This window comes from Staurois parvus, unplaced genomic scaffold (genome assembly GCF_062004578.1).
Source record: "Staurois parvus isolate SC_StPar_1 unplaced genomic scaffold, SC_StPar_1.0 ptg000138l, whole genome shotgun sequence".
Classification (NCBI taxonomy): Eukaryota; Metazoa; Chordata; class Amphibia; order Anura; family Ranidae; genus Staurois; species Staurois parvus.
The window spans coordinates 21,599-43,247 of NW_028317934.1; the positions used below are offsets into that span (position 1 = coordinate 21,599).

General features: G+C 41.3%; 1 protein-coding gene across 1 annotated transcript in view; it reads left to right on the plus strand.

The window, feature by feature from the left end:
* Positions 1-1,109: 1,109 nt before the first annotated feature.
* LOC149465246 (uncharacterized) overlaps positions 1,110-21,649 on the plus strand; it is a gene marked incomplete at its 5' end in the record, with an annotated part of 38,629 nt that continues 18,089 nt past the window's right edge. The window contains 4 exons of the mRNA XM_089673496.1: positions 1,110-1,169; positions 13,100-13,210; positions 16,519-16,644; positions 18,252-18,441. Of these exons, the coding sequence (XP_089529622.1) occupies positions 1,110-1,169; positions 13,100-13,210; positions 16,519-16,644; positions 18,252-18,441 (487 nt within the window). The remainder of the gene's footprint in view (positions 1,170-13,099; positions 13,211-16,518; positions 16,645-18,251; positions 18,442-21,649) is intronic.

Here is a 21,649-nt window from a genome sequence, read left to right on the forward strand (position 1 = left end):
ATGATTTTGTGTTTCAAATTTTATCATACCCGGGATGTTTACTAGACTCTTGTTCGGACAGATTTCAGTGAGTTTTTCCTAAAAATTACAGCCTACAATAAAAAAAATACATATTTCCATGCAAAAAAATGGTACCGCTTTCAGCACCAAAAATCTGAAATAATCATACCGCCAGGGAGGTTAATAATTTCTAATGGGATACCAACATTTCTTATGAGAGCCATGAACCATCAGCTTAAAATTAGTCACTCCCATTCAGAATCAGTATCCAAAAGATAATTTTGAACAAACAGCCTTTTCTTCAGAGCAGAAACAGGTAGGATTCTGCACCAAAGATTATTAAAATCCTTGCAATGTACATAGATCACCCAGAGGGGATTGTTATTTTCTTAACAAAAGTGGAATTACTCTTTAAGCACCCAGGGGCTCTTTGGTATAATCACTGTATGGAGTGCAAGAAAACAGGGATGCTGCCATTTCTATTTCCTTCCTTTGTAAATGCCAGTTTCCTGCCTGTCATACTAACCCTCATGTTTTAAAACTTTGAGTTCCTGACCTAAAACAAGGATGGAGATGTTTCTGATCTGCATGTTTGCTTTGGCAGGCAACTAGTATATTCAAAATCAGGTCACCAATGGCAGCTCTTTTAGAACTCTCATAACATCGCTCCTATGTCACATTTCCTTCTCCGTTAGCCAATGCAATGGCTAAAGAAGTGTTGTGAGCCAGAGGATGAGCCAAGGGGTGTATGAGGGTAGAAAGAAGACCGTATATTATGAGGATGTCCAAAAATGGTTAACATAATCTGGACCCCTAAGCTCAGTCAGGCTCTCTCATTCTACAAGAACATAGACTGGAAAAGAGCTGTTTTTTACCAAATAAAACTGATATATAAATAAAATATTTCAAATGTGACAGATAAACACAGGATATAAATCGAAGTATAACAAAGCATTGTTTCAATTCTCATGTGCAACATATAATGAAAATTCTGCCATCTCCTATTTTCAGTACAGAACCACTGTATCAACCATATAGCAGTCTTGTTATTATTAATATCTTTTCTTATAACATTCATGTGATGTAGTGTTTCATTTATTTCTTGTCAGGAAAAAGATATAATGAAAAAGCTTCTGGAAGTAAATCTCAGTCTGAAAGAAGAGAAGCGGGTAAAATTCACAATATATGGCAAAGTTTTACTTGAGCAGAACCATTCGTGTTTTTTTGTAATGTTGGACTGGAATTTAAAACTGTGTAAAAAGAAAATTATATATATATATATATATATTTTTTTTAATTCTTATACTGTTTATAATGCTAGAAGGGTAGAGGGGTGTGACCACAAATAGAACAAATCATTGTCATGAAGTGCTTTAGTTAAGATATGGGGCTGACTAATATATCTTTGGTCCAAGACGGGAGCTGCAAGGGTGTATTAATATCTGAGATTTTTAAAGGATTTTTAAAAAATCTTTGATACTATGTTCTTGCACTGCTTTCATGACCTGAAAGAAAGCTTAGCTAGGTGTTCATGTCTATTACCATTCTGGCTGCCAAGACAGCTGGGGTATTATTGGCTTTCATTTCAGCTATATCTCTTACGGCAGAACTCAAAGCAAAATTCTCTGGATCTTGGTTATATGTCCTACCTTTCCTGTAAGAACCCTCTATGTGCACTGATCAGTATTCACTTCCTCCCCAGAATCATAGCATTCAGTCATATGATCATAGTATGAAAGCCATGACTATAGCTGCTAAACTTTAGCTTTTTCAGTTATTGGACAAAGAAGACAAAAAAAGGAGGAGCATCATATTTAGGAAATCACAGCTGAACCCCAGGGAATACGCTACCACTCATATTTTGTCTTTTCTTCAGTCTGGTTTGACAAGTGTCTATACCCAGACACAGGCCTCTCCGTTCTGTCTTGATCATTCCTTGCTAAAAACTGGAGTCACACAGAGTGGGTTGGGTTATATGAGTGTACACTAGGGGTGGTCCAATAAGTTTTTGGTCAGTGTCCAATCGCCTGCATATACACTCACCGGCCACTTATTATGTACACCTTTTCAATTGTTTAGTAACACATATTGCTAATCAGCCAATCACATGGCAGCACTTAAATGCATTTAGGCATGTAGATGTGGTGAAGATAACTTGCTAAAGTTCAAACCGAGCATCAGAATGGAGAAGAAAGGGGATTTAAGTGACTTTGAACGTGGCATGGTTGCAGGTGCCAGACGGGCTGGTCTGAGTATTTCAAAAACTGCTGATCTACTGGGATTTTCACGCACAACCATCTCTAGGGTTTACAGAGAAAAAGAGAAAATATCCAGTGAGCGGCAGTTGTGTGGATGAAAATGCCTTGCTGATGTCAGAGGAGAATAGGTAGACTGGTTGCCGCAACATTCAGATGGTAGGGTCAGAATTTGGCATAAACAACATGAAAGCATGGATCCATCCTGCCTTGTATCAATGGTTCAGGCTGGTGGTGGTGTAATGGTGTGGGGGATATTTTCCTGGCACTAGCAAGGTGTACTTAAGTGGCTGGTGAGTGTAAATACAAGTCCTGTGACCTGTACTGTACTCCAAGATAAGGAATTTACAGGTAAGTCAAAATTCCTATTTTTTTTAATAGGATGTGAAAGGATTGGAATGTATGTCAGGATTTTACTGCTGTCTGTGCCTTCTCTGAACAGATAAACTAACACTATTAGGCTCCATGCACACTACCTGGAAAAAAAAACGCCAGTGCTCTGTGCAGAAACAAAACGCAAATTTTTAGCATTTTTTTGTACTAACATTTAGGAGTGTTTAGCATTTTTTTCTGCCAGAAAAACGCTCTCAAAAATGAAAAATAGAAGGGTTTGTTTTTTTCTTCTGAATGCTGAACTTAAAGTGTTACTAAACCCAGGACTCTGCATCCACTATATCTGGTCTCCCACAATATATGAAAATGCAATTATTTTAGTAAATATAAACTGGTAAATACTTTTCCTTATCAGAAGTTAGAGCAGTCTTGTGGCTTCTATCAGTGTTCAGCCAAGCACTAGCTAAAGCTTCTAGGAGGAGTTTTCTTTCTGCTCTAGGAGGATGCAAAACCCCTGACCTCTGTCTGGACAGTGCACAGTGGCCCTGTGCTGATCACATGCACTCTCCAAAGAAATTAAAAAAAACCTCTCTAGCAATACATACCAAACTGAGCATGTACAAAATGCCTACGGTTCAGTCTGTCTTATCAGGAGATAAGAGGTGGTTGCTTGAAAAAGGGGAGTAACAGAAGAAAGGATCAAATGGCCTTTTTACACAATGCAGAGTATTAACCCCTTAGGTTCCGCAGTGAGTATAACAAGCATGCTTTACTGCATATACCTAATGTGCATGGACACAACATTAACATAACATTAGCTGCTTCTACAGGCAAAATGCTAAACTCCTCTAGCAACAGCGTTTTTTAAGCCATTGTGCATGGAGCCTTAGTCCTGGTGACCAATGTCCCCTTATAAAGAAAGTGATGGGATGCCGAATAATTTTTGTCAGGGCAAAAGGAGGTGAAGGGAAACCTTCCAATGAGTAAACATATTTTAAATTGCATCGAGGAACAATTATCTGCTCCTAAATGCAGATAACTGCTGTATGTGCACATATATGCCAAGAGCAGCGGACAGTCACAGCTCCTTTCAGCCTGTCATTGCTTTGCACAGGTTGAAAATCCACAAACGTTTGCACACACCTGTGATTCCAACTGCAGGAATCCTCACATTTGTGCTGCAGGTATACACTGATGGCCCTAAATGCAGGGACGAATGTAGCCTAATGTAGGCCATACATGGTTTGAATTGCAAACGATTTTTTGTCCAAAAATCGAAAACGTTGTTTGCTCGGTAATCCCATGGTGCCATCAATGATTTTGAAAATCAGCCAACCAAGTCATAAAGTTCACCCCATATAACAGGTGAAACTTCTGTTCCTTCCAGGTCACGGCTCATGCGCATATTCTTTTCAGAAAAATGATCGTACGATTTGACCATCAGTGAGTCGAAAATCTGTCGTTTTTCACAAATTTTTCAATATGCCCGATCATTGAAAAGGGGAGGAACCTACTAACAGAGCGAAAATTGGCCGATTATTCTTAGGTCTGATTTTCGGACGAAAAATCAGTCGAATTTCAACCCATATATGGCTGGCCTTAGTGTTGATGTTTACTCTCTTCACTGACATCTTAACTAAGCCCTAATCTGTGCAGAACTAAAAAAGTTTGAGCTTTTCATACTCTTTAAAAGGAAAATCTGGCCAACAATCTGAGAAATGATTGCTTTACCTCCGAATCCTATTCATATCTTTGGATGAGATCAATCACTAATAGTTTCTGCAATGTACACCAGCTTGCAGCAGTATACCATCACCAACATAAACTTACACAAGACTGCAACTCTCGTGCCTACCATCTCATGTGAAAATGAATGTGATGCAAAGTGATGTCACCCAAGATTTTGACGATGACATTGTAAGGTTAAAGGATATGTTCACCTATGGGAACATGTTACATGTTCTGTCCGTTTTTTAGGGTGGAACCTATAACATGTTCTCAGTGCTGCAATCACTGCCCACTGCCCCCACCTCCCTGCGACAGAAGTAATGGGGAGAAGTTCCCCATGCTAGCTGTCAATTTTTAAAAACAGTATGGCCATGCAGGGCTCTGCCCACATGGGCGCGTCATTCATTCACAGTGTTCTGTGAATGAATGCACTACAAGTCCCAACAGCCTTAGCAGCTGTCAGCTTGTAGTTCTCAATGAACTACCACAGCGCTGTGGAGCATCGTGGTAGTTCATTCATTCTTCCTTTCGGTATATCTGCTTGCTCATACATCCTGTACGGGAAAGCAGATACACTGACAGGTCTGTAGGAGACCTGCATGGCATCAGCGATCCACTGATCACTGGTGCAATGCTTTATGGACTCCTGCAGCAAAAAATTATAAATGCACATTTTTTACCTGCAAAAAAAGCACATTTATTATTTTTGGTCAGTGTATCCTTTACCCAAAGAATTGCTTTTTTTCACCTTCAAAAAAATATTTCAGAGATTTTACCTTGTAAGCGCTTACATGAAACATGGGTAATTGTGTAAGCCCTTTTATTTCTTTGTTAGGAGGATGTGAAGTCTTTGCATGGTATGGTCACATTAGTCCAGCGACATACCGAAACCATGAATAGTTTGGAGAACCAGTTGTCAGCACTCAAGGAGGATTACAAGGTGGTATCATTTATTCTAATTGTTTTCCTAAAAAATAGGGCAACATGGCCATTTTTGATTTATTTTAACCACTTCAGCTCTCACACCTGTACACTGATGAACAAGAGCACATTTTACATTTTTCTGTGGACCTGTTTATCCAGTAATAGCTTTGTAATTACCTAGGATAACTAAGTAATACATATATTGTTTAAGGATAAACAAGCTTTCTTTTTGTGATATTGTCTTGCAAAAATAATTTTTTGCTTAAACTGCACCCCCTCATCAGACAGGCTGGATCCGGCCCTGATGTGTATCATGCCCACTGTCCTAAACTAGTTAAGCAAAAGAATCACAGTTCTATGCAAACAAGATGTCTGGAAAACCTTGCATTCCATGTTTATCATAAAGGTAATGGATAATCCTTTTAAATACTTTTTAAGCGTCTTACCTCTTTTTATTATGTAATTGAGCTCCAACTTCAGCCCAAAATTCAACTTCCCTGTAGTCTGCAGTCTCAAAATAAATACTGCCACAATTTGTGTAAGCACAGTGGTCTATCTATAATGGTCCAACTTGTCCCTGCATTGTTACAACTACAGCTCTCCAATTAGCAATGCTCACACTTCAATTCCAGTGGCTGAATGGAGTGGCACAGTAGTGTGGAAAGCTGAGTATATGCTGCTAAGACACTTTAACCTCTTATGCCACCTCCCTAAGGCCATTTAAGTGGACCTTAATGCCTAGGAGGTGGCGAGGCTTCTGTATCATGTGACCAGTGTGATTTGACTCTTACAACAATGACATGATTTGCAGCCCATCCTGCTGGTTCCTAATAGAAAACCTTGAGCAAGAGCTGGTAACAGCTCAGTCACTGTCTTAGGGAAGGTGGTGGAGGCACGCTCAACACACAACCTCAGGCTGCCATGGACGCATATGTGTAGCGGCTAAGCTTTATAGCCCATTTGTCTTGCAGCCGCATATATACGCATTATGTAGTCAGCAAGACTACCCCCTTTTACCCCCTTCCTGCCCAGGCCAATTTTCAGATTTCAGCACTCTCACACTTTGAATGACAATTGCGCGGTCATGCAACACTGTACCCAAACTAAAATTTTATCATTTTGTTCACACAACTAGAGCTTTCTTTTGGTGGTATTTAGTCACTACTGGGGTTTTTATTTTTTTGCAAAATTAACAAAAAAGACCAAAAATTTGTTTCTGTTATAAAAGTTTGCAAATAAATAATTGTTCTTCATAAATTTAGGCCAAGATGTATTCTGCTACATTTCTTTGGTGAAAATAATGCAAATCAGTATTTATTATTTAGTCTGTAGGAAAGTTATTGAGTTCACAAACTATGGGATAGATCTGAATATTGATCAATCCTGAAGTACTGACAGCCAATCTAATTTCTTGAGGCCCAAAAATGTCAGAACAGTACAGATATTCCCCAAATTACCCCTTTTTGCGAAGTAGACACTCTGACATATTTCATAAGAGGCATTGCGAGTTTTTTGCAGTTGTAATTTTTTTGTCATAATGAAGAAATTAAAAAAATTATTTTCACAATTTTTTTTTACATACTGTCACCAGTGCAGTACAGCATCAGCATATAACTGGTGTGGCGGTGATCAGGGACACTGACTGGTGACAGTACAAAAAAAAAAAGATATGTTTTCTATTTTTTTTACTTTTTTTTACTTATTACATTTTTTCTCTTTTTTTAAGATTTTTTTTTCATATTGCACTATGACCAAAGTACCATAGTAACATTGTACTACTTTGGGGAAGTGATCAGTATTTTTTTTTTTACACAATTTGATTGCTTAAAGCAAAGAATTTCTTTGCTATAAGCAAGCATTTAACTGAATCAATTCATTCAGGTTTTTTTTGTTGTGATTAGCTGTGATAGGCCACAGCTAATCACATGACACAGATGGGTTGTGATTGGCTATGACCATTCACAGCTAGACACAGTTGTATACAATGGATGGCATAAAAGGAAGCCATCCATTGTATACAACTGTCATGTGACCTGCTGTGATTGGTCACAACAGGTCACATGGTACTGGCAACAGGGCCGGTACACAGATCTGTCATCGGCTATGTCTGAGGTACATGGTCGGTGACAGATCTCACCACAGCGTGGCCCCGTGGGCAAGCGCAAATCGCGATCCGGGAAGGACATCATATGACGCCCTCCCGGAGGGACGAAGTGTTCACCCGGCCGTCATTTGACCCTAGGCCGTGCGGCAATTGGTTAAGGTAAACACTGCAAAAACGGTTTGGGATCAGTTTTTACTTTAATTTTATTTTATGTTTCTAAACTATTTTCTATCTAAAATAAGCTCCACAGCAAGTCCACAGTGTCTTTGAAAAGTAGTAGCAGCCAGTATATTCTAGGTTAATATACAAATGAATGTTATGTATACAGGGAATAGTGCATTCTGTGTTTCTTAGTGACATAGATATTCTTAAGGGCAGTCACAATACAGCATTTTTTAAACATTTACACGTGATCACATTCCTTTAAGTTTGCAAAAGAATTTCTTACTTAACCTCCCTGGTGGTATTCCCGAGTGTAGCTCGGGGTAAAGTTTCAGTACCAAAAGCGGTAACCCCGAGCTACACTTGGGCTTACCATGCGTCGCTGCTCCGGGATCCCTCGATCACTTATCTTGTCCTGCACTCCCGCGATGTCCCTCCTGCAGTGTCCCCTGTAATGTCCTTTCGGCGGATGCCGGCATCTGTCGTCTGGGTTCCGTCCCCTGCGAGTGTCGGGACGTACGGGGACGGAACTGGCGGGAAATTTGAAAATGACAAAAAGTGACATTCACTAAATACACTAAAATCACATAGTAAAACATTACTGTATCAAACCATTTCACATACATTTTGTCCCGAGTGCTTTGTCCTGTGCCCTGCCTGCATTTTTACCACTCTTTCTGCCTGGAAACTGAGAAACGTCCATGGTGTCCAAAAAGCGTCCCTTTAGGTCAAAAGCAGTTTTAGATCAGCTAGAGAACAGCGATAGTAAATCAGAACTACTTGCAGAATTGAGTGATAATGATTCGTGGGGGAAATTTGTCATCAGACACTGAAAACGATTCTGCGACTTTGCTCAGTGATGTGCGAACTTGGCGCTATATTTCAAATTTCAGTGTTTTTGGTTTGATTATATTATTGAATTAAATTTGTTATTATTATATTATTATTTTTTATGATTATTTATTATATTATAATTTATGATTTTGTGTTTCAAATTTTAACATACCCGGGATGTTTAATAGACTCTTGTTCGGACAGATTTCAGTGAGTTATTCCTAAAAATAACAGGCCTACAATAAAAAAAATACATATTTCCATGCAAAAAAATTTATCGCTTTGAGCACAGAAATATGGACATAATCAGACCACTAGGGAGGTTAAAGTGGTTGTAAACCCTTGCATGTACCCAATGAAGTGACTAGCCTCAGGTGATGCAAAGCGACGAAACAAATCTTTCTACATAAGTTGTATCTGTCTTTCTGTAGCCCAGTGATGGCAAACCTTTTTGAGCCCGAGTGCCCAAAACTGCAACACAAACCAACTTTTTTATTTCAAAGTGCCAACACTGCAATTAACCACTTGCCTACCTGGACGCATTGACAGACGGCACTGATCGGTGGCACTGCTGGGCATCATTGATGGGTGGCACTGATGGGCAGCACTGATGGGCGACACTGCTGGGCACTGACAGGTGGCACTGCTGGGCAGCACTGACAGGTGGCACTGCTGGGCAGCGCTGACAGGCGACACTGCTGGGCACTGATGGATGACACTGCTGGGCATCATTGATGGGTGGCACTGATGGGCAGCACTGATGGGCGACACTGCTGGGCACTGACAGGTGGCACTGCTGGGCAGCACTGACAGGCGACACTGCTGGGCACTGATGGGTGACACTGCTGGGCACTGATGGATGGCACTGCTGGGCATCATTGATGGGTGGCACTGATGGGCAGCACTGATAGGCGATACTGCTGGGCACTGACATGTGGCACTGCTGGGCAGCACTGACAGGTGGCACTGCTGGGCAGCACTGACAGGCGACACTGCTGGGCACTGATGGATGGCACTGCTGGGCATCATTGATGGATGGCACTGATGGGCAGCACTGATGGGCGACACTGCTGGGCACTGACAGGCGACACTGCTGGGCACTGACAGGCGACACTGCTGGGCACTGACAGGCGACACTGCTGGGCACTGATGGATGACACTGCAAGCAATCTCACCTCTGGCAGCGTCGGTGTGGCTTCCAACCCAGCAGCTCATTCCCATCCACGCTGAACACGTTGCCCCTGGCCCCGGAGCAGTGTGGGAGCAGTGTGGGAGCCTCTTCCTCTCTTCCGCGCCCATCCCCGGGTACATCACCCCTGGTGCCAGAGCCGCATTGGAGCCGTTTCCTCTCGTCCACGCCCACCCTGGCCCCAGAGACATGTGGGAAATGTAGTTTGATGGGGATCCAGTGTGGACGAGATCTGGATGGCCGGTCCATGCGCGCTCATCATCCTCTTCTTCCTGGCGTGCCCACTGAGATGGCTCTGCGTGCCAGCTCTGGCACGTGTGCCATAGGTTCGCCATCACTGCTGTAGCCCTTTCTCCTGTACAGCCTTGTAAAACAGAAAGCTCAAAGGATATACTCAGGTCCAGAAGGCAGGGGGTGGGGATCTTGCGTCACACACTATACAGCATAAAGCACAGATCAAGTGTACTCTGAAACCTAAGTGAGGGAATGGACATACCCCCCTCTACACACTGTGATAGGGAAACATGGACAGCTGAGGTTGTCAGTCTGTCAGTCACCTGATGTGTACAGGAGGGGAAGCTAAGCCTTTAACCAAGATTGGCTTCGACTCATGCAGAAAGAAGTGACTCATGAAGATAGCAGAGGAGATACCAGAGAAAATCACACTTGGTGATTTGGATTGAGCCAAGTACCCACTATAGAAGGATATGCTTTGTTCATTTTTAATGGCTGAGGTTTACAGTCACTTTAATCAAATTGAACAGATTCATTCAAATACCTTTTGGTCACAACAGACATTTGTTCATCCATAATGAATGGTTTATTGCACAGACAGAGCTTAAAGTAGATCTAAAGACAAAGCTTTTTTTCCATTTTGATTAGCATAAGGGAGGGTTGTAACCCCTGTCAATTTTTTTTTGCCATCTGTATTCCATTGGAGAGATTTCCCTTCATGTCCTGTCCCATAGTCAAACAGAAAGTGAAAGGAAATACCTCTAAAGCAGGGGTCTCCATACCATGGCCCAAGGGCCACATCTAGCCCACCACAAGATTTTATTCGGCCCCCAGCTAGGGTCAGTGGCATATACTCATTGTGCACTCATTGAGGAGTAAGGTCAGTAGAGGCTGCCTATGGTCTCCACTCCTGATGTATAGGAGGGCTCTGATGTGGACTCTAATGTAAGGAGGGGGCTCTAATAGGGACCCTGATCTAAGGGGGATACTTATGGGGGCCCTGATATAAAGGGGGGCTCTAATGATGTAAGAGGTTCTCTGACTAGGTAAGGGGATCTGTGATGGAGTTTACAAAGCTTAGTTTTTGGTCTATGGGACTACATCTTCATGGGACTGTCACTTTAATATATTATGTTCACTATATTTCTTTTGTCTAGGAACATCATTTGTTAGATGATGTTGAGCGTCCACTGTATTATTCAATTGTTTCTATTTGTGATACACAAATATTGTAAATGTCACAAAGCTGTGCACCTTCCACTAAGCATATGATAAAAAAATGTGTAAGCAGATTTCCTTTCCAAGGAAATTCTCATGTGAATGTAGATCCAGAGATGCGTGGAGCTGAAAATGTATGCAAATATTGTTTTTTGCTATGTAAATTATGGGTGGCACCTCCCCTTCTCACCTCCCAAATCGCCATAATGGACTGTTAATAACAAGGATACAGTCAGTGACTAATAGGTAGGTCCAGGGGGTAGGAAGTTGTGGAGGCCAACACAGGCGACCCAGAGCCAAAAAAGAGTACAAATGTGCTCTGTGGACTCTTTTTACCTACAACTTATCTCCTGGTAAGACAGACTGAACCTGTAGCCACATGCACATGCTCAGTTTGGTGTGTATTGCTAGAGGTATTTTTTTTTTCCTGGAAGAGTGCATGTGATCAGCACAGGGCCACTCAGTACTGTCCAGACAGAGGTCAGAGGTTTTGAATCCTCCTAGAGCAGAAAGAAAACTCCTCCTACAGGCTTTAACCAGTGCTCTGCTGAAGTCACAAGACTGCTCCAACTGCTGAAGAGAAAAGGTATTTAGCAGTTTATATTTACTAAAATAATTGCACTTTCATGTTCTGTGTACTGTGGGAGACCAGATATAGTGAATGCAGCGTCCTGGGTTTAGTAATACGTTAAATTGTCCATACTCCAGCAATAAATAAATGAGTCAATGAGTTTTTATTTTTTCTAACATGAACTCGCCTAAAAATTGTTGTGTCCAATTAGGTTGCAGACGTAAAGAAAATGACTGCTGAAATGTCAGGGAATAGCCAATACACAGTATTGCAGACTCTGGCAGCGATTATGTGAGAATTGACATTCTCATTAGATTGATCACTCACTGTTATCTGACAGAATCACAGCACATGTTAGGCATCCAGGCCATCACTGGGCCTCTGTCTCCTTCTGCCCCCCCCCCATTTAGGCCTGGTTAGCCCTGATCATTGGAAGGTATGGAAGCCATGGCCTTTGTAGATCTGTAGGCTTGAAAACAATAAGTCAGAAAAACTAGTCACCAAAACATTTTTTTATCCAGCATTTAATTCTCCCATAAATCACCCTTGTGTGTAAAATAAGAACTTAGCTAAACCAGTTTTATTTTACTCAAGAAAGGTCCACCATAATTTGCAGTCAAAAGCTGAAGCCGAGTGGAATTCTGTTACATTTTATAATTTCATCCTTGACTAGGCGCTCTGATGTGAATCCAAAAAAATAAAAGCAACGGCTCATAAATATAATTGATCCAGTGCTTCGTACATTGACAGCCATTGTCCACTCGAGCTCGTGTTTACATCTTGTAGAGGCTGGAATCGGTTCATTGTCATGGAGGCAAAGCCTTTTATCCTTACAGCCGAGAGAAAAAAATATGATTAAACTGAAAATTCCAGAAGAACCTGAATTGTGTGTGAACTGTTACTGTTGATTCATGCAGAATCACCTCAATTCATCAAAATGACAGCGATGCTAGCATTGAGTGAACGCAGAAAGAAAGTCTATGTATTTGGCAGTGCTAAAGCCGTTATATTCACTGCTCTGAATACACTTTTGAAGTGTGTCTTTGCCTTCCATATGTTTGAGGATGTAAATGTAAATAGGACATGTGAACATGGATGTTTCATTATGCAGACAGGTCAAATGGCTATTATGTTCTGCATTCCATTAATAAGTACACTGATATAATCTCTGTTATTAGCCATTCTTTTATATTATGTGTGACCATTATTGCATGGTGCTACACTTGAGATTTCTCAGCTCTGCACTTTATATTATTTTTTTATTTTTCTCTCTTGCACATTAAAACTCATGCAGTGAATCTGAGTAATGGCAAGTGTTTTTATATCCTTTTATTGCCATTTCTTCTCTCCAAACTCCCACTGTTTTCCTGTTAGCTAAACTATAAGCACCTTTCTGTTAATTTATGAAAATTATTGTTGATAGCGCATTACCACTGATCTGTGTGGCACTTCTAGCATGTTCGAAACAAAGGTCCAAGCTACATAAAACACATCAAAATTCATTAATGTGGTATTGATTATTTTTTGGATAATTAATTTTATTGCAGACCCTTGAGAGAGATAATGAGCTTCAAAGGGCAAATGCAACAGAAAATGAGGGAAAGTTCCTCGCTCTTCAAAGTAAGCATGAGAAAGCACTGCAGATGTGGAAAGAGCAGGTAAATACTTTTTGTACAATTCTACATCTTTCGTTTTGTAAACTGGATTTTCTTAGCGTGAGCAATATACTGCGCAGCATTCCCCCAAAAAGCAGGCACCACAAGGCTGTGCTTGAATATTTCACATGGTAAAATTGATGGGTTTGTTTTGTCCACATTAGTTCCATCTCCAACTAATTTATCACACCCAAAAATCTAACACTAAATAAATAAGTCACCTTTATCATAAACCTAGCACTGTAACCTTAACCTTGAATAAATCCCCAAAAAATGTAACAGGAAACCTCCACCTGACCCCTGTATTGAACCTCACTCTTAAGATGACTATAAAGCTTAAAGCAGAGCTCCAGTCAAAGTGTAGAATAATAAAAGTCAGCAGCTACAAAAACTGTAACTGCTGACTTTTAAAAAACAGACACTTAGCTGTCCCTCGATCCAGCAGTGTCCTCACTGCAGCCGGTTTCACGACTGTCCTCTCTCCCCAGCTCCGGCATCTCAAGTGTGGGCACCCGGCTGTGACAGCTTGCGGCTTAACAGCCGGCTGCCCACTGCACATGCTCGAGTAGCGATACGCCTTGTGAATGGTCCTGTAGTTTTCTGGGATCTGTCACATGTCCCAAAAGACTACGGGAGGAAGGACAACTTCCGCTTCTGACCGCCTAGGCGATCGTAGTGGAAGTGGGAGCCCAAAGGTGCCAATCCTTAACGGAGAGCGGGGAACGAGGCCTTAAAGCGGAACCGCCCCTTTTGGGTGGAGCTTTGCTTTAACAGTTTTTCTTTTCAAAATAATAAACATGTTATATTTACCTGTTCTGTGTGATGTCCCAATCCCCTTTTCTGGGATCCTCCTCTTTAGCAAGTGCCCCAATAGAAAGCCGCTTTCTATGGGGGCACTCGTGAGGGCTCGCTCCCAAGCCCCACTGCCTGCATCTATAGACACAGACAGTGGGGCTTGCCTGCTCCCCACTCCCTCATCATATGATTTGATTTACAGCAGGAGCCAATGGCCCCCACTGCTATCAATCTGCTCTTTGGGGAGGTAGAGAGCCGCTGCACTCATGCACTGCGCTGGTTTGAAATCAGGATCAGGTAAGTATTTAGGGGAGGCAGGGGGGTCCTGCAGCACAAAAGGTTTTTTACATTAATACAGAGAATGCATTAAAGTGAAAAATTCTTTAGGCTTTAGAACCACTGTAAATCTTCAACTTACCTTTAAAGAAACACTGTCAATTTGCCCATTCAGAATAAAACGCTCTGTTGAAGCCCTTACCAAAATAATCAATCTTAGCTGGTGGAAGCAAGGGAAGGTGACATCACCATCTCCATCATGTGAAAGGTCCAAGCACTGCATCATAGGAGGGGATGACATATTTTTCATGCAACAAAGCAGTGTGCATTTTGCAGGAGCACCAATAAAGAAGAAGCAACAAGGGAGTGATGAACACATGAGTATAAAGTGGATGAGAGGTTTAACACAGACACTGTCACTTTGTCCTTTAGCCTAAAATTTCATAAAATGTTTGCACCAGATACAGTTGATATCCCACGAGGTACATGCACCTACTCTACCTTTGAAGCTTCTTATATGTGCTTGTGAAGGCCCCAATTATCCACATCGGGTCCGTTACCCTGACATCCCCCAATGCAATGAATGTTCTTGCATGGACTGCTGAGTCACCAGTATTGCAGTGGACTGTTGAGTTGCCACTATTGCTGGAGCTCTGAGCTAAAGCTGACTTTTTTGTAAAGAGTTTGCACATGAGTTTTGGGGCTACTCTTAAGTGCACACATAATACTTAGGGCCGATTTGCAATGCTTGCTTTGCTTTGGTGATTTTTGATATGTTTAGGGTCGAAATGGGTTACCAAATTGTTAAGGCATTTATTCCCAAGATCCTTCTGACAAAACATTGTTGACAGAAATAATTATTAGTTGGTGGTAAGTTTGTAGTAAATGGATGGGTAACTTGTGATTAACAATATGTCCTTGCAGCACTGAGGCACTAAGCTGAAGTACTTCTGTGTCTACATTGAAATTGTATGCTTTAAAGAGTAACTCCACTTTTGTTGAGAAAAAGCAATCCCCTCTGAGCCCTGGGCACACATATGCAATTTGTGATGCATTTTCACAGACACTGATTCATATGACAGGCCAGATAGCATGTGTTCCTATGGAGATGGTCACATACATGCGATTCAACTACACTGCATTTTGACAGCATTTCTAAATATGGTCCTGTGCGAGTTTAAAGCAATGCGCTCCAAATTCACAGCCCATAGAATATAATGAAATTCTGAGATGAGTGTTCACATGATTCAGAGAAGTTTTTACATAGAAGAGGATCAGAGGCGTTGAGAGAGAGTACTAAAATCGCAGTGAAAATGCAGTGGTGTTCAATCAGAAATGCATGCCTGAGTCACACTTCAAAAAGGAACAATTTCATCACGCATATTTGTGAACCGAGGCTGAGTGATCAATGTACATTGCAAGGATTTTAACAAACTTTGTTGCAGATTTCTACTTTTTGTTGCTCTGAAGAAATACAGTAGGTGTTTGTTTATGCCGATGTGCAAGGTGGATCTGAATGGTAGTGACTTTCATTATCTATCAGTTAATGCAGGGTTCAAATGAGGAAAATTGCAGGGACTAAATCCCTTTTAGAGGTGAATAACCATTTGGGATCTCACCAAAACTGAAATTTTTGTTGCAGGGGATGCCTAAAATCTGACTTGTATCTTAGTGCAGAGTTGTGTGAAATCAGTGAGTCAATCACACAAGCAAGAAATTACATTTCGGGGGGGGGGCATTTCCTACACCAATTGTGTACAGAATGTCTCCATATTGCATTGAATTTTACAGAAAATTACAGTGTTGCCAAATGTAATACAAAAGGTAATTTTTCATAACATCTAATTACAATATGGCTTGTGTAGCAGTTGCATATGTTATATTATTTTTTTATTTGTTTGTTTTTTTTGCCACTGAATTGGAAGTTATCCTTTAAAGCATCTTTCTGAGTTTCCTAAAGTGTTGTAGTTTTCAAAATTCTAAATCTTCATTTCCTTCTGACTCAAGTTTGTATATATGTATATTAATTGGAATTTTCTTGGGTACCTGCGCACATCTGAGTGGTTGTACACGTTACATTAGCATGATCCTGAAAATGCTTTGAGTATGCTTGTGTTACTGTAGTACAGGCATATGACTAAATTTCATGGTGGCAGGGACAGATGTGAAAGGTCCTATGTATTCTGTAAGCAATGCGGCATATAAATATAAGCAGTAAATAATAAATGCTTTACTTATAGAAACAGAGAATGAGCATAGAGCATGAGACTGCTGAGAAAGAATTAGAATCACTAAAAGACACGTACAACCAATCACCAGAATGCAGCTGTGAAACTTTGCATGTTAACCCACAAACATCCAAACAGGTAAGAAAAAATGTGCAAATATTAGAATGATGCAAGTGTCAGTATCAGAATCACAAATATGCAGTGTCAGTACTTCTCACAGTGCAGTGAAGTTCACTAAGGCCATATCAATTAGCATCAGGGCTAGTGATCCTGGTGCATGCAAAAGATTTGTGATTTGTCACAGTGCAGTCAGTTCACTTGAAGTGATACTAAAGCTAAAACCTTTTTTTACCTTAATGCATTGCTTGCATTAAGGTAAAAAACTGTTTATATTTCTCTGACTTCCCCCTTCCCTGTGTCCTCCCTCCCTGTGTGTCTGCTCCATAGACACACAGCTCAGGAACAAGCAGACACTGTGTGCCTCCATAGCAAATGGCTTGCTATGGGGACACACTAAGAAGTGGAGGAGCCAAGATCGCCAATGAGGGACCCGAGAAGAAGAGGATCGGGGCTGCTCTATGCAGTATCATTGCACCAAGCAGGTGAGTATAACATGTTTGTTATTTTAATTCTAAAAAAAAATAGCCTTTAGTAACACTTTAAGCAGATTCACATCATAATTCATCTTGTTTCCCTATATTTGTATTCCTTCCTTATCCACAGAAGAGACACTATAGAAAGTAAGAGGAAATCTCTCCACAGAGAGGGCAGTTGTCAACAAACAGGTGTCTAGAATCCTCCTTGTTCTGGTGAAAACTGTAAAATTTCATATTCGCTTTCTGTCCTGTAATGTGTCACCAGGACCGAGGGGATGAATCTCTCTAATAGGGATACAGACAGCGATATCAACAACAAAACCTGATCGGATCTTAAAGGAGAATTAGGGCCAAAGCTCTTTTTGCCCTACCTCTCTTGTGTCTTACAGGAGCGCACTTAGTTATGCAGTTGACTTGTATTCAGCCAACAACGGGCTAAAGTCTGGTTTCGGTTGACATCACTCAGCTGGCTCTGGAGGGATCCTGGCTTTAATGCCGTGATCCACCCAGATGTCTGACTGGCAGCTGGCTCAGCCTCTTAGCTTGCTGCTGCTTAGTGGGCCTGAGCAAGCTGCTCCTGCCCCTTCCACATCGCTCCAGTGAGCCCTCGAGGGGCAAAAGCAGAAAGCCAGTCACAGACCATCACAGATCTCTGCTCACAGAAGACTGGGCAGTCTTTGGTCACTCAGTTCTCAGGCTTAGAGGCAGCAGGGGATAGATGCAGCATCAGACTGATGCTGCATCCACCTAGGTCAGTGTGTGTGTTTGTTATTTTGAAATCCCATACTTCTCTTTTAATCCTGCTCAAGACAAAAAAAAAAAAATTAAAGTTTTGGCTTAGGTGGGCATAATTTCATTTTTATATATATATATATATATATATATATATATATATATACAGTATATTACAAGGAGATTGTTATGTCTCAGTGACATAACCACATACTGTACAACTTATTACTATCTTGTCATCTCTATATCTGTTTGTACGTGTATGCAAGCTTGTCACCTGCTCTTACTCGAAGACTTGGATTTGAAACCAAAGCTTATCCAAAAATAACAAGATATAAATGAATATCCCATTAGGATACATTAACAAAACCAGTTTTTGCTACAATATTCTTATTTTTCTTTACTGTTTTTTAAAAGGTTCAAGAGCAGCAACAAGTAAATATTGAGATGACATTTAATGGAGATGATCAAGAACACGGTTCATGTGATAACAGCATTGAAACAAATCCAGTGGATATTTTAATAAACCCAACACCAGACTGTTCTAGTGCCGATTGGCTTGCAGTACAGAATACAGAACTTCATGAATCAGATTCTGTGTGTAAAGGTTAGTTCATACGATTAAATATATGCTGTACACTAGTGAGATTTTTGAACCGTGCATGTTCTGCTATCCCAATGTAATTAGATGTCATATTTAACTGATCTAACTGCTTTCTATGAGCTATATAATTTTGAACATCTCACTGCTTTATGTGGCACCTTGTTTGTTAAATAAGCCTCATAGAATTATACTAAAGCAGTCCACGGATTATACAATTTTCTTTCCTTCCATCACAGGTGAAAAGAAAGAAAATTGCTTGATTCCCCCATCAACACAGTCAGTGTTGATGGAGGAATCCCTCTCGCAGTGCTGTTGTGTTCTGCTGGAAAGGAGCCTTCCCTGCTGGCAGAACACAATGATCACTGCTGCTGGCTATGACAATGGGCAGTGATAGAATGCAAAAAATCCGACAGGCTGGTTGTACTGAAGTTGATGTATCGATTTCATTACAACTTGAATGCCCATAGATGGATCGAGTCTCAGCTGGTCCCTGCTGAATTGGCTGAGATTTGATCCATCTATGGCCCGCTTAAGGCTACAGATACAAGTGAGATTTTTTGTGCTTTATTTGCACCATTAATTCAGTTAGCTAATTAGCTGCCAATGATATTGCTGCTTACTAGTCCTTAGATGTGATGACTCCAGGCTTAGCCATCTGTCTTTAACGCAGTTACATGCGAACAGCAGTGGCCGCTGTCACACCACCATTAGTCTGAATATGCTGAACAGCCACTGCTAATCGCATGCCCCGGTTGTTCCAGCCACAAGAATCCATTGATTTTTGCCGCTGGAATCCAGTGGCCACATGTAACCAGCTGTATGAAAGAGCCCTTAAATTTATTGCTTGTATATACTACTTCTGTAGAATTTGTTCTGTCTAACAAATCATCTGCAATTTGAGTTTGTATGGTTTCCCTTTCCTTGCTTAAGTTTTCTCTGGGTGTTCCCTTTCTTCCCAAAAACATGCTGATTGTGATCTGACCAGAGGCCCAATATGCACATATGGTTGAAATGTTATACTAAAAGCTCATTTGGAGACAGACTAGTGTGCAGGGTTACATGTATTTAATGTTCTGAGTCGTGTGTGTTTATGTATGTATATATATATACGTATATATGTATATATATGTATATATATAGTGGGTAAAATAAATGTTGAACACGCCATCATTTTTCTAGGTAAATATAAAGTGCCTGTAAAATTTCTAAATTTTGTCATATTACAACCAAGAACATAAATGTATTTTAATGGGATTTTATGTGATAGACCAGGAGACTCCAAATTGCGTCCTGTAGGCCGGATGTGGCCCTTTGCTTGCTTATATCCGGCCCTTGGGGCACTCCAGTGATACGAGGTACTATCCCTTCAACTGACACCAAAGACAGGGCACTATTTCCTCCACTGACACCATCAATGGGGCACTATTCTTCCCACTGACATCAATGATGAGGCACTATTCTTCCCACTTGACACCAACGATTGGGACACTATTCCACCCACTGACACCAATGATGGGGCTCTATTCCTCCCACTGACACCAATGATCAGGCTCTATTCCTCCCACTGACACCAACAATGGGGCACCATTCCTCCCACTGACACCAATAATGGGGCACCATTCATTCCAGTGACACCAATGATGAGACACTACTCCTCCCACTGACACCAATTATGTACATTTTTTTACCTCCATTTAGTAAACCAAGCCCATGGCATTTGCTTTGCTTGATTTTATCCGGCCCTTGCGGCACTCCACTTATACAAGGCACTATCCCTTCCACTGACACCAAAGACAGGGCACTATTCCTCCCACTGACACCATCAATGGGGCACTACTCCTCCCACTGACATCAATTATGGGGTACTATTCCTTCCACTGACACCAGTTGTGGGGTACTATTCCTGCCACTAACACCAACAATGGGACACTATTCTTCCCACTGACACCAATGATCAAGCACTATTCCTCCCACTGACACCAACAATGGGACACTATTCTTCCCACTGACACCAATGATCAAGCACTATTCCTCCCACTGACACCAACAATGGGGCACTATTCCTCCAAATGACACCAATGATGGGGCACTATTCCTCCCATTGACACTATTATGTAAATTTGTTTTACCCCCATTTAGTAAACCAAGCCCATGTCATTTTCTACTCCCACTGGCCACAGTCCGCCCCCCCTAAAGATTGTAAGGGAGTAAACTGGCCCTTTGTTTCAAACGTTTGGAGACCCCTGCGATAGACCAACACAAAATGGCACATAATTGTGAAATAGAAGGAAAATGATAAATGGTTTTCAATATTTTTTACAAATTACAAGTGTGGCGTACATTTGTATTCAGCCCCACGGAGTCAATACTTTGTAGAAACACCATTCGCTGCAATTACAGCTGCAAGCCTTTTTGGGAATGTCTCTACCAGCTTTGCACATCTAGAGAGTGAAATTTTTGCCCATTGGTCTTTGGAAAGCTCTGTCAGATTGGATGGAGAGCATCTGTGAACAGCAATTTATAAGTCTTGGCACAGATTCTCAGTTGGATTTAGGTATGGACTCTGACTGGGCCACTCTAACATATGAATATGCTTTGATCTAAAGGTGAACCTCCACCCCAGTCTCAAGTCTTTTGCAGACTCTAACATGTTTTCTTCTAAGATTGCCCTGTATTTGGCTCCATCCATCTTCCCATCAACTCTGACCAGCTTCCCTGTCCCTGCTGAAGAAAAGAATCCCCACAACATGATGCTGCCACCATCATGTTTCATGGTGGGGATGGTGTGTTCAGGGTGATGTGCAATGCTAGTTTTATGGCACACATAGCATTTTGCTTTTAGGCCAAAAAGTAAAATTTTGGTCTCTTCTAAACAGAGCACCTTCTTCCACGTTTGCTGTGTCCACCACATGGCTTCTCACAAACTGCAAATGGGACTTCTTATGGCTCTTTCAACAATGACTTTCTTCTTGCCACTCCTCCATAAAGGCCAGATTTGTGGAGTGCACGACTAATAGTGGTCCTGTAGACAGATTCTCTCACCTGAGCTGTGGATCTCTGCAGCTCCTCCAGAGTTCCCATGGACCTCTTGGCTGTTTCTCTGATTAATGCTCTCCTTGCCCGGCCTGTCAGTTTAGGTGGACGGCCATGTTTTGGTGGGTTGCAGTTGTACCATGCTCTTTCCATTTTCAGATGATGGATTGAACAGTGC